At 40.5% G+C, this 13,882-nt stretch overlaps 1 protein-coding gene across 2 annotated transcripts in view; it reads right to left on the bottom strand.

The window, feature by feature from the left end:
* The window catches only part of LOC134542978 (cleavage stimulation factor subunit 2 tau variant), a 59,597-nt gene that overhangs the window by 4,921 nt on the left and 40,794 nt on the right, over positions 1 to 13,882 (bottom strand). For both annotated transcript variants that reach the window (XM_063387618.1, XM_063387617.1), the window contains exon 7: positions 1,138 to 1,289. In XM_063387618.1, coding sequence (XP_063243688.1) covers positions 1,138 to 1,289 — 152 coding nt within the window. The remainder of the gene's footprint in view (positions 1 to 1,137; positions 1,290 to 13,882) is intronic.

Raw genomic sequence — 13,882 nt, 5'->3', positions numbered from 1 at the left:
AAGGGGAGTTAGATGTGTCCCATGAGGTGGTGTCGCCCGACAATGGCATTTTACCAGAAGTTTATATTTTGTGTTTGACTGTCAAGATTTTTGTGGTACCCAAGATTATACTGACTGCAACGGAGGAAGAATACACGAAAGCAATGGGAGTTACCCATGGGTAAATGCTGTATCTATAAAGAAAACACTTATACATGCAAGATTTTTTGGTAGAGTCAAAAGTGATGCAGCTGTAAAAATGGTTTGGGAAGGGGGGGAGACAATAAATAGTATGAACCAATTGACCTAACCCTGACGCCTGTAAATGTCAGAATATGACATTTTTTACATAGCACGAAACTGACAAGTTTTCAAAATTAAATATGAATTTTTGGTTTAATAGACATCTCCTTAAATCAACTGATACCCAAGGAAAGCATATTAAACCACCTACTGTCATCAAAACAGCATAAACACTGTGCAGCGCAACTGTATCTTTTTAAGAGTGCCAAATCCATTTGACACTGATTTTGTATAAGGAACATGAAATCGTTTTTATTGGGTGTGTACATTAACTAAATGCCATGCTAAACAGGCCAAAATGGTTGAGCACTGTGTCACTGGTTTATTATCGCTCTAGTAAGACACAAGTGGAATGTTACGAAAGGTGGAAGATGGACTGCACCCAATTGTGCAGTGTGTGCCCTGTTTGTATAAAAGGAGCTAACATTTTTTTTGAGTGCTATACCCAACTTTTTTTTTTCTTTCCATCCCACTGGGAAGATAACTGCCTGAGTTGTCAAGATTACCCTCACCGGTGGCGGCAGTTAGAACTGAAGGGGGTAGGGGTGGGCACCCAAACATCCCCGATGGAAAACATTTTGTCAGATGTCAGAATGAGTCATTTTTTGTATTTACAGCCTAATTTTTTTTTACCAAATCCATACAAGTTTCTTTTGCCACATTTTGAACAAACCTTAACCACCGGGCAGATACAGTGTTCTGCGCTGTTTCAGACGGGAATAAAATCTTATGTTTATCAGTTTGCTGACATTTCTAATATATTTTTAACTATCTTCTCTGTAAAATAAAGTAAGCCTACTTGTATAACGCAGTGGTTATGTACTTTTCTTAAAATCGGGGCTAGCATGCACTCACCTTCTCCTGGTCGGAGGCGCCGGGAGCCCCCGGGGACATGTTGGGCATGCCGGCAGGCAGGGGCCCGGGGCCCGCGGCGGAGGCAGGACGAGGAACCACAGGAGCCACCGGGGCTGCAGGGCGCACGGGGACCACCGGCACTGGCGCAGCCCCTGTGGGCAGCCCCTTACAGCTAACAGCTGGCCTTCATGAATCCCACTGCCATTAGCCACACAATGTACTGAAACTTCTTCCATTATTACATACACACAGAACAGGAAAATGCAGAATCAAGTTGTTAGGACAAGGTACAACGACTTTAACTACAGTAGAACTTAGTTAATAACATTCTCCATTAGACCAGAAAAAAATTATTACTGAGCTGATATGTTTGCCATCGAACGGTACCGCTCCCTTGTTCTAAAGTTGAATCCATGCTTCCACCGGAAGACCACGCAAGTAATTGCGACTGATATAAGTCCACGGAATTGTCCATACACACGTCACCGCACCAGTCCTACATCCCACAACACGTAATGTGTGCACGGCACACCCATTGTTCCCGGTAATCTTCAACCAACCACCGAAATTAAGTTCCGCACATAACGAACTCTCTAAAAACATGAACCGAACCGACAGAAAATGGCGCCCGGTAACGGTATTCTTCCATAGTCAGTGTCACCAACAACTCAAGTTCAATTACCTCCTAACATCATTTATAGACTAGTTTATACGAAACATACCGCCCACCAAAATTATACAAATTTTCAGTCAACTCTTGAGCCTACAACCTTAATGACATTATATACACCCATCAGAGACACGGTACAATTCAATGAGCAGGAAGGTGACATAGCTTCACCACTGGCCTTTTGAGCAAACCACGGGCAGTTTTTATGTCAGCTACTCTAGAAACTCCATCCTTTCCTGGATAGAGAGTCAGAACGCGACCAAGTTGCCATTGAAGCGGTGGAAGATTGTCTTCCTTTACTACTACAAGGTCTCCTACGTTGAGGACTGTGCCCCTGGTTTTCCACTTCACTCGTTGCTGGAGGGTGTTTAGATACTCCTTGGACCACCGCAGCCAGAAATGTTGAACAGACTGCTGAAGAAGTTGATACCGGTCCAGTCTCTTCATTGAAAGGTCTGTCAGATTTGCAGATGGTGGAGCCAACAATGTTTCCCCAATCATGAAATGGGCAGGAGTCAACACATCAAGATCATTAGGATCCGATGAGATCTCGCAGTGGGCGAGAGTTCAAGATTGCCTCAATCTGGACAAACAACGTTGTCAGCTCTTCAAAGGTTAAACTTTGCTGACCAACAACTCTCTTCAGGTGGTGTTTGGCAGCCTTCACACCAGCTTCCCAAATCCCCCCGAAGTGTGGTGCAGCAGGAGGGTTTAGGTGCCACTGAATACCCTTGTTTGCCAGCTGAGTAGCAACCTTATTTGAATTGGTTGGGTCTCCAAGAAGTTGTTCCATTTCTGAAATGTAGCGACGTGCGCCAATGAAGTTTGTACCGCAATCGCTGTAGACATCCTTGCATAAACCTCTCCTAGAAACAAATCTATAAAAAGCATTCAAAAATGCATTAGTAGACAATGAAGAAACTACCTCCAAATGAATGGCCTTAGTAGCAAGGCAAACAAACAAGCACAAATATGCCTCGAGTATGCGGGCATTACGAAGTTGAGAGCTTTTGATTGAAAAGGGGCCACCAAAATCAACTCCGACACTCTGAAATGGTCGTGCTTCCCGCACCCTGTTAACAGGGAGACTGCCCATGATGGGCTGAATGTGTTCAGCATTGAATCGCCAACACTTAAGGCATTTGTGAATTCTTGACTTCACTAACCTTCTTGCAGACAATATCCAAAATGTGCTACGAATCACTGCCAGTGTTGTTGCTAGACCACCATGAAGACATTGTTTGTGGTAATAGTCAACAATAAGGTTCGTGACATGACCTTCCTTGGGCAGTAAGGTTGCATGTTTCTCGTCAAAACTCATGGCTGAATGATGAAGTCGTCCTCCGACTCTCATGATGCCGTCCTTATCTAGGAATGGGTCAAGGGATCTGAGCTTGGAGGAACAGCTTCTGCCTTGAACAAGATTGTCAAGGTCAGTCTTGAACGAATCTTGTTGAACTTGTTTAACAACAAATTTCCTTGCCGATTCCAATTCACGCTTCACCCTAGGGATCTTGAGGTTGGAAACAAAACGTAGGATGTACGCCACAACTCTCAGCAGTGTCAACCATGAAGAATACCTCTCCAGATAATCAAGTTTCAGTGAACTGACTTGTGTAGCCATTGATATTACTTCTGGCACACTTGTTTTTGCATTGTACTCTGGAACATTCTGAAGGGTGGTGATGATAGCTGGCCATTCCTCCTCCCTGCGTGCAAGACACCCTGGTCCTTGCCACCACAACTGATGACCAAGCAGCTCCTTAGGCATCAAGCCTCTTGATGCACAATCAGCTGGGTTGTCATGAGAAGATACATGTCGCCAGCGTATGGGTATCTTGCACTCTTGGATTTGCGACACCCGATTAGCCTTGAGAGGATGGGGTGACATTCGAATCCATGACAAAACGACTGTTGAATCACACCATGCAGTAACAGCTGAAATGGATATGTGTTTTGACAATACATTCTCAATAACCTTAAAAAGGTTCACCAGCAGATTGGCCCCAAGAAGCTCGAGATGTGGAAGTGTGACTGTCTTGAGTGGTGCTACTCTTGTCTTGGCAATTAATATGTTGATTGTGACCTCAGGCCCGTTCCCCGACGCCCTCAAATATACTACTGCAGAGTAGCAATTGATGGATGCATCACTGAAACCATGAAGCTCGAAAGTGGTGTTGCTATGGGTGCTCACATACCGAGGAATACGTAAACTTCCAAGAGAAGGAACCTGTACAATGAAGTCACGCCATGTCTTCTTCAAGTCTGACGGTAGGGGTTCGTCCCAATAAATGCCTAACAGCCATAGGTGTTGAAGGAGCAGTTTTGCTTGGAAGACTACTGGAGCAATCCATCCCAAAGGATCATAAATCTGAGCAATGTTGGACAACATGCCTCGTTTGGTTATGGTTTCACTGAACTTGCTGAAATGGTAAGAAAATCTATCACTTGTTGCATCCAAGAACACTCCTAGAACCTTAATTACTTCACCACCATCTTCTTGGAATTTAAGTGGGCATTCTCGGTGATCCTCAGGAACTGCTTGCAACAATGCTTCATGATTGCTTGACCACTTCCTTAATTCAAACCCACCGAGTTTCAGCAGATCAATCAAATCACGTTGCAACTCAAGTGCAGTTGACACTGTTGAAGCACCTGTCAACACATCATCCACAAAAATATCTTCCATTAATACTTGTGATGCCTTAGTGTATTTTTCCTTCTCTTCGAGTGCAAGCTGCTGTAAAGATCTCATGGCCAGAAATGGTGCAGCCAACACACCATAAGTGACAGTGTTCAGCTGAAATTCCTGAATAGGGTCATTTGAGTTCTCTCGCCATAGAATCATCTGGTACGGCTTATCTTCTGGATGCAGGTGGATCTGCCTATACATTTTACATATATCTGCAGTCAACACAACAGGATGAAGACGGAATTTGGTTATAATTTCCACCACATCATTTTGTAGCCGAGGTCCCTTTCTCAGTGTGTCATTTAATGAATTACCCGATGAAGTCGCCGCTGAAGCATCAAAAACAACTCTTAGTTTCGTGGTAGAGCTGATTTCCTTCAGTACACAGTGATGAGGGATATAATACTTAGCGCCTTGCATATTTTCATCACTCAAAGGATGCATGTGGCCAAGATCTTTAAGGAAATTGCAGTACTCAGACTTCAGCCCTGGATTGCGTGCCAAGCGACGTTCTAGCTGCTGTAATCGGTTTACTGCTTGGGGGCGAGAAACACCCAGGTCTGCAGGAAAATCCTTGAATGGCAAGCGTACTGTAAACCGTCCATCAGAATCACGTGAATGTGTTTGAAGAAAATGCTCTTCACACTCACGGTCATCTGGATTACAATGCTTCATTGGGGGGAGTTCTTCACTCTCCCAGAATTGGCGAAGGACATCTGATAGGTTGTGAGTGGGTAGAGTCGATGTAAATAACGACACCACCTGATTAGCTGAATCATCAGAATTACACTTGACATCTTGTGGGTTGTGGGTTCTGTGTGTGATCTTCCCCATCAAAACCCATCCAAAAATGGTGTGAAATGCAGCAGGGTAGCCTGAAGGTACTGGATACCGCCCACCATCAAACACTTCCGGATAGACATCTGCTCCTAGAAGTAAGTCAACCGGTCCTGGAGTGTGAAATCCTGGGTCAGCCAACTGCAACTCTGTATACTGTTGGCACACTTGATGAGATACTTTAGCACATGGCATGCCAGACGTCAGGTTCTTTAGAATCCATGCATCAATTATCAACTGTGGTCCTTCCTGCTGACATGGAGAGAGAGTACAGGTCACAAGTCCCTTGTTGGCTTCAACAACCGACTGTCCTAATCCCAGCACTGAAATATGGGCCCTCCTCCATTGTAAACCCAACTGCCTTACACAGCTCTCGGAAATGAATGATGATTGGGAACCAGAGTCAAGCAATGCACGCACTTGTAGGCCGTTTCCCCATGCATCCTGAATATGTACTAGTGCAGTACCAAGAATCACAGTGGGTGCTGAAATCCCTGAACTTGTCAACGATACCACATGAGAGCCATTTTCTGGACCCACATCACACACAGGTTTATTAGCAATGGATGTGTTACCATTTACCTCACTGCCTCCTCGTATAACTCCACTTCTTTCAGTGTCTGAATTACCTTGCAGCTCACTAGACCCTTTATCACTTGAATGAAGCAATGAATGATGACGTCGATCACAATGAGTACACTTAAAGGTTGAAGTGCAGTCCCTGGCTTTATGGTGTTTCAGACAATTGAAGCAAAGGTTATGAACTCGCACCTTCTCACGTTTTTCAGGGTTTGATAGGCTGGCAAACACTGGGCATCTGTAAATTGTATGACTACTGTGACAAATGACACATTCTTGCTCCTGAGAATTTGAAAAAAATACTCTGCGCATAGTTTGAGGTGCCCCTGGATGCATCTGTTTTCTGACAACATGCCGAGATGTAGAGCTAATCGATAACTCGGAGATGTCAGCTGCTACCAATGCCTTGCAGCGACCTTCCAGGAAATCAAGCAGTTGTTCAAAACTTGGCATTTTCACATCCTTGTGTGCTAACTCAAATTGGCACCGAGTGTCCGAATCCAACTTTGGCAACACAGTATTTAAGAGCACAAAACTCCACTCACTCACCGGGAATTTCAACACCTTCAAGGCACCAAGGTTTTCCTTTATCACATCAACTAGTTTCCTTAAAGCAAGCGGATTTGCAGTTAATGCTGGAAACCTTGTTATATTTTCCCAATGAGCAGTCGCTATTTTTCGCACATCCTGGTACCTATCTGTTAAGGTATTCCATGCCAGTTCATAATTTTCTGTTGAGAGTGGCAGGTTTTTGATGAGATTAAATGGGTCTCCTGATAGTTAGGTTGACGTCGGCCGGGGCTACGCCCTCCCTAAGCCCGATGTGCCTCACGCCATCACCACCCCTCTCCTCCCACCACCACCCTCTATTCAAACCTCCCGCTCGTGCGTGCGTGCGTGTGTTTCTAGCCCGGCAAGAGGGCGCTTAGAAGCAGTGCGGCGACCCCCTAAAGTGTTAAGTTTTAATGTGAATTGTAAACCCTTTTTCATTCATTTTTTTTTGCCCCAGTGTTTTGTTGCAGTTTACTCATGTATTTCTTTAATTTAAATATTACGTTACTTAAAAAACTACAGACGCTGCCCGGGCGGACCCGAATAGGCACGGACTTGGACAAGGGTAGGAATGTTTTTATATAAATTCTCAATAACTACGTAAATATTAATGTACTTTAAATTGCCAGTAGTTTTTATATATTTTTTAATGTTAATCTATGATTTACTTAACTTTCGCCGGGGCACGGAATCGCAGAATTTAATAACGGTAATTGTGTTGGCGCGGGGGCGCCATGTTAGTCGAGACGAGCCAGCTCTCGCCCAGTTCATCTTCATCACCGACCGAGAGCAGACGCGCCAGCACCCCGGGGATCTCAACCGTTGTAAACCACCGATCAAGTAATTCTGCATCTTTAATTATTCTTAAACCTTTTCGTCCGTCAATCCTCGGGGCAGCTCTCGGTCGGCGGACTGTATTAATAATTAATTATCTCATTCGAGTTTTTATACATTGTGTACTAAGCAAACTTTATCGCATGGCCACGTGGGTGGACCATGCATTCACTTAAGTCGGTTCGTGCCTCAGGCTTTTTAACCGTTTAAAGTGTAACGTGCGTAGAGGGAGGCGTGTTCGTGGAATTAAATCTGGGTATAAGTAAAACCTGAGTACTTTATTTAACCACATGGTGAGTGAGCCTACTTAGCCTAGGAGTGTGGCGTGCCCGACGCCTAGAGCGGGCCAGGTCTGGATCTATATAGGGTAGAAAGGGCTGGTAACTCGTCCCCACCTGGGCTACGTCACGCCCTGAGAGCGAGACTCAGCCGGGTCCACGTGCCCTTACACGTGGTGGCGCCCATTCATAACACCTTAAAGTCACCGGGAACGTGCGCGCAGCCCTCAAGGTAAGTAAATACTGGTGTTTCTCCACGGCTGACAAGGATTTATTTTCATGCACCAATGCATTAAATAAGTCAAAGAAACTAGTCCATTGACCAGTTTCACCAGAAAACGTTGGTAGCTGTAGTTTCGGAAGTTTCACACAGCTGGACACAGGCCTTTGTTCTGCTCGAGAAACTTGAGAAGAGACAACAGGAGTAACAATTCTAGCGTAAATTTCCAGAATTCTGTAATATGCAATATCAAATTATTCAATTTCAGCATCATAACTACTGGCAGATTGGTCACTCACCTCACTTGACTCGGAAGCAAGCTGTATCTGTCCGTCTTCGAATTCGTCTCTAAGCTTACTAATATCCTGAAAATGAGCCTTCTCCACCTCATTAGCTAGTTTCACCAAACGGTTTATACGCCCCTTAACGAGCTGCAATCTTGCTTCTAATTGACTTCGAGAAATCTTAAAGCAGGGAACAATCTTCACGTCGTTAAACGTGAAAATATAAAACGGTATACGTAAACAAAAACACTAGATTCGATTACATCCGAATAGAATCAAAATCAATTTTCAATATTTTGATTATGTATTCAAGTTCGACATAAATACGTCATCAACCACACTCATACGCTTAACCTCAACCGATCACCACACGTATTTATCAATACGCCCAACCAACTTGACGAACATATCCAAAGGACGCCGACTGTATTTCAGTGCCGACTCGTTGTATATCCAGCCCGGAGGACCAATGTTTACCATCGAACGGTACCGCTCCCTTGTTCTAAAGTTGAATCCATGCTTCCACCGGAGGACCACGCAAGTAATTGCGACTGATATAAGTCCACGGAATTGTCCATACACACGTCACCGCACCAGTCCTACATCCCACAACACGTAATGTGTGCACGGCACACCCATTGTTCCCGGTAATCTTCAACCAACCACCGAAATTACTCCAAAGTTCCACACATAACCAGACCTGCCAACATTCAAATTTAAAAAATCATGAGGTCCTCGATAAAAATTTTCAGGCCCATAAATACAGGTTAGATATAAAAAAGCAACAAATGAGGATCTTTAAATTTAAGTGACATACCTGTACATATGTTACATGGTCTCTGCTTCAAAATTTATTTCAACAAATTATAGGTTACAGATTTAGTTGAACATAATTTAGCGCTGTCATGTAGTGATCATGCAGGGCTGCAACTAAAAAAGATGTAAAATAACATTCTGCTTGTGTAACACTATTATCACTGTTCACAGCAAAATTAATTTTTTTATTGGAAGCAATACATTTCACATGTTAGTTGTGTTTTTTTGTAGAGACATGTTTCACAATGTATCCTCTTCCACTATGCGAGATAGAAAAATAAGCACGGCACACGCTACAAAACGAAAAATTGCTTCCTTTACGTGACTCTAGTATTGATGGAAACTCGTTACTGTAAGCTTTCGTAAAATTTGTTTTGTAACTTTTACAAACAAAATCTTGGGGCCCCGAAAAATCGTGAGGAAACACTATTTTGGCGTGAGGGCGTGAGATGGACCTTAAAATCGTGAGCCTCACACCAAAATCGTGAGAGTTGGCAGGTCTGCATAACGAACTCTAAAAACACGAACCGAACCGACAGAAAATGGCGCCCGGTAACGGTATTCTTCCATAGTCAGTGTCACCAACAACTCAAGTTAAATTACCTCCTAACATCATTTATAGACTAGTTTATACGAAACATATGTTTTTTATATGATTATAACATTTCTGGTACTTGCTTACCAATACTGCATTGAAACATTAAAAAAAAAAAAACTATTTAAGTTATTGCATGTTTCAAAACATGACTTTTTTTGTTTTTTTTTACTTTTGAAGATGAACTAATTTTTTTGATTATGATCCAATAAGTAATAGTATTTCTATTAAAATTACTAAGAGTTATGGAAATAGTGCTATAAATGGCTGGCCACTCCATTTTGTTTATAAAATAATAAACATAATTAAATTTTTTCATGCCCTGATCACTGTCATATAGTAAGTCTGTGTGACTCGTCCACTTAGTAAAGCTCGCGGCAGCTTGCAAACTAATGGCGATTGCAGGTGACACACCCGGGCTTAACAATGTGTTAAATTGGAGTTTTGTATATAATGGAAAATTATTCATAATTCTTTTACTTTACTGATTACAATTTTCCATTTATTTAGGAGTTTCGTAGGTGTTTAATGGATAACAATGACTTGTAAATTTGCTGCCTTTGACAGTTAAAGTTCACTTGGCGAGAGAGCAGAACCCAAACAAGGGCATTTATCCCAAAAGAAAGCATGTTGTAAAATGCATATTTAAAACAGGAATATTGTGTGTTATCCATCTTGATCTACAAGAAAGATTACTTCTTTAAAAAAAATTTCTTTGTCTGGTCCAGTAGTATTATTTAATGCAAGTAAAACAATTTCTTTTTGTTTACAGCCATAACTTAAAGGCCTATAGCCCCTTTGGATAATCTTATAATTTTGATGTTTATATTTAACAGCTTAGTTTACTTTATTAAATTAGGATTACTGGATCACAAAAGTCAAATTGTAAAAAACAATCCTAGCTTGGAAATCAAAATGTATAACACTTAAAACTTCATATTAAAATACAAGGTGAGTAAATTAAGTAATGAGACCAGCAACATAGCTTTTGATCAGCAGACACCGGGGACGCAAGCCTTGGAGGGGCGGCAGGTAAACATGTGATATGTTTTCAGTACAGATTGAGCATGCTCGAGACATTTTGTTGTCCATAGCAATTTCTTTTGGGATAACAGTTTTTTGTAGTGCATTCTAAAAAAGAGTGACATCAATTTTGAGCAATGGTGTGCTATCAGTGTGGGAACAGTGAAATGGAAACTTTTGCAAAACTTCAGCAGGCCTACAGTGACAGTGTTTTGTTAAGGGCATAGATTTTTTATGGGTTTAAGGCATTTTCAGAGGGAAGACAAACAGTCGATCAAAGATGAGCCACGAAGCGGAATGCCTTCATCTTCAAGAACTGATGAAAACATCAACAGAATCCGGGATCTTGTCCGTTCAGATCATCGGTTGACGGTCAGAATGATCGGGAAAGAGTTGAATTATAATCACACATCCGTTTTAACAAATTTTACCAATGAATTGGGAATAAGAAAAAACTGCGCAAAAGTGGTTCCTAAAAAATGTCACAGACCATGAAGAGGGAAAAGTATCTTGACTTTTTGGTGTCAATTGAAAATAATCCCCTTTTTCCTGGAATGTGTCATCACTGGTGATGAGTCTTGGGTGCTTGAGTACGACCCAGAAACCAAATGCCAGCATGGAATGACACACCTTAACTTCAGTAAGAATGAGCAAGTCGAAAATCAAATGCATGCTGATTTGATTTTTTGATAGCCAGGGGATTGTCCACAAACAGTTTGACCCTTAAGATATTTCTATTTGAATAAAAACATTTACGGAAAAAAATTAATCTCATTACTTAATTTACACACTTCGTATGCAATCGACATTTTCTTGTTGCATCCTAAGATTATGAATATTGCCACTTTTACAAATTAACTGAACGTATAGTAAATGTTTTGATTAAATAAGAAGTTTAACCAAAACAAGTAGCAGAAATAATTCTTTACAGGGATTTTCCTGATATCTCCAATACCAGCAATTCGGCCGAGAGCTTAAGGGGATTGGTGCAGGACAAAAAACAGTCATTCGTCAGAATTTGTTGGAAATGATCTTTAGTGTTTAATAAATGCTTGTTTATTACTACTGTAAGGCCAGCCAGCACGTATATAAGCTAGCGGGTTAGATTTAGCAAGTTAGTGGCGAGAGAGCTTCTGTGAGGGGAGGTTGTCGAAGGCTGCAGCTCTGAGGCCTGCCATCTAGCGGGAATCTTTCGAAGGTCTTCCACAATATCGCCTTTCTCTCTCTCTCTCTCCAACACGGACGGAAAGCGAACCGCGATAACCAGCTATTATCTTCGCTTCCCATCTCGCCCTTTCCTTCATTCTCGGATCAGGTAGCCGTCCTTCCCCGCGTAGACTTTCGTGTTACCAAGAAACCAAGACTTAAAAAGGCACAAACCTGTGAAAAATTTGTCCAAAGCTGAATTTTTGTACTGTAGTAGAGTTGACTATGCTTAATAACATACCGAAAGTTTACCGCTGTAGACCTTGTGCGTTATCACCGAAATTTTGCATTTAAGTCCTAGGTGACAGCAACTCACATCAGTCCATTAAAATGCTACCCATTTATACAGTTTTTAATTTTGACTGTCCGTAAACTTACCAAAATAATCTGGAAACTATAATACACCCATTAATGTAAGAAAAAATTAAAATTTTTAATATTTAAGATATGATATAAAGCGATTAATTCACGACATATATTTTTTTTATCTTTGCCACCCAGATAAAAATACGATTTACATCGATTTGAAGAGCCCGATGCGAAAAAATGTCTAAATAAATGTTTATAATTGTACTTTTAGCTTTAAGATAGTATATTTATAGAGAGTGTAGCATAATTATTTGCCTCATTAAAGCTGCCCGAGCGTTGCAGTGTACTGCGGCCGTACTGATCTTTCACGGCCGGCGTGCTTTGAAACACGCTGCGTACTGCGACACTCAATAAACTTGGTCTTATTTAAGGATTACTTAAAATATATTTAATGCATATGATAAGGTGTATTCATGTTACATCTATTGAGATATACATATTCTTTTTTCTTATATGAATGATTTTTGATACAATAAAATTAACAATAAACAATTTCTGCTTGGAACTTGTAAATCAAAATTCTAGAGGACCTCTGGTTTTATATATGTGTGTTCGTATTTCGTTACAAAAATTTTATTATTAAAAATTATTTTAATACCAAAAAAATATAATTATTTTTTATTTCTAATACATTATATTATTTTCGATCAGAACTATGCAAAATTTTAATGTAGCCTATATTATAAAAATATATATTTTTAATTGTATTAAGTTAGTTTACTACATAACAATTGAAGAAAACGATACACCGTAAATTTACTTATTGAGTTTTGTCACTTTTATAACATAATTCGTATGATAATTTTTTTTTTCCAGAAAATAAATAAAACATAAGTTGTGTTGTAAAATGTATTGATAGAATTACATATTTAGTATTTTTTTTTCTAATTTAATTTATTGGAGTGCTGCGCCTAGCTGACTTCGTTGAATTGCTAGTGGCAAAGAGCGGTGGTGGATGTTTTTGCAAGAGTTTGACCGTATTTTATGACTCTAGCTGTGAGAGGGTGTTCGTCCCAGAAATCCTAACGGTCAAGGAAAATAGCCTTTCTCTGTAGTCACGTACGGGTCTGCTACTCGCGCAATATCGTCAGTTTATCACAACTTTCTGGGAAGTTCTATTGTTGTTATTTATTTATAATTTAGAAATTAAAGAGTCGATCATACTAACATTTTTACCTAAGGAAATCGCATCCTGGAAGATTTTTATCTACGTTTGCAGAAAAAATCACTTGTAGTTAGGAAACTTTTATTCTTTCAGAGTAAAATTCAGTCTGGAATTACCATACATTAAAAACCGCAGTTTTCTGGAGCAAAAAACGTCCCAGCACGAGCGACTTTAACACTGCCGCACACATACTACGTAGCTTGAAATACATCAGTGGTCAGAATATTGTACCAGACACTCAAAATATACACATTTAAACCTTAAAAAAACAGACAATATTTATGAAGTGATTTTGACGCTACGCTCAACATATTTATGTAACATGTAGTCAAATTTCTATAAAAAATATATTTTTTCTTACTTTTTATGATTAAAATTACCAATTTAATAATAGGACGTTTAAACTTTGAGGTGTTTATCGCAATTACCATGTAGGACATTCTTTTATATTACTTTGGTACCATAATGAGAACCGACTTAAAAAAAAAAGTATTAAAGTTATTAAATTTACGAAACATTTTTGTGGATCATTGTAGAAATTATCATTAAGGACTCAACTGCTCATTATTGGTGTGATCACAAGGTTTCATCGGTAAACTTTTGACGTGTTACTAAGAAATGTTCA

This window comes from Bacillus rossius (genome assembly GCF_032445375.1).
Source record: "Bacillus rossius redtenbacheri isolate Brsri chromosome 9 unlocalized genomic scaffold, Brsri_v3 Brsri_v3_scf9_2, whole genome shotgun sequence".
NCBI lineage: Eukaryota > Metazoa > Arthropoda > Insecta > Phasmatodea > Bacillidae > Bacillus > Bacillus rossius.
Note: the sequence above shows the minus strand (reverse complement) of the source record. Positions and strands in the feature narration are given on the sequence as shown.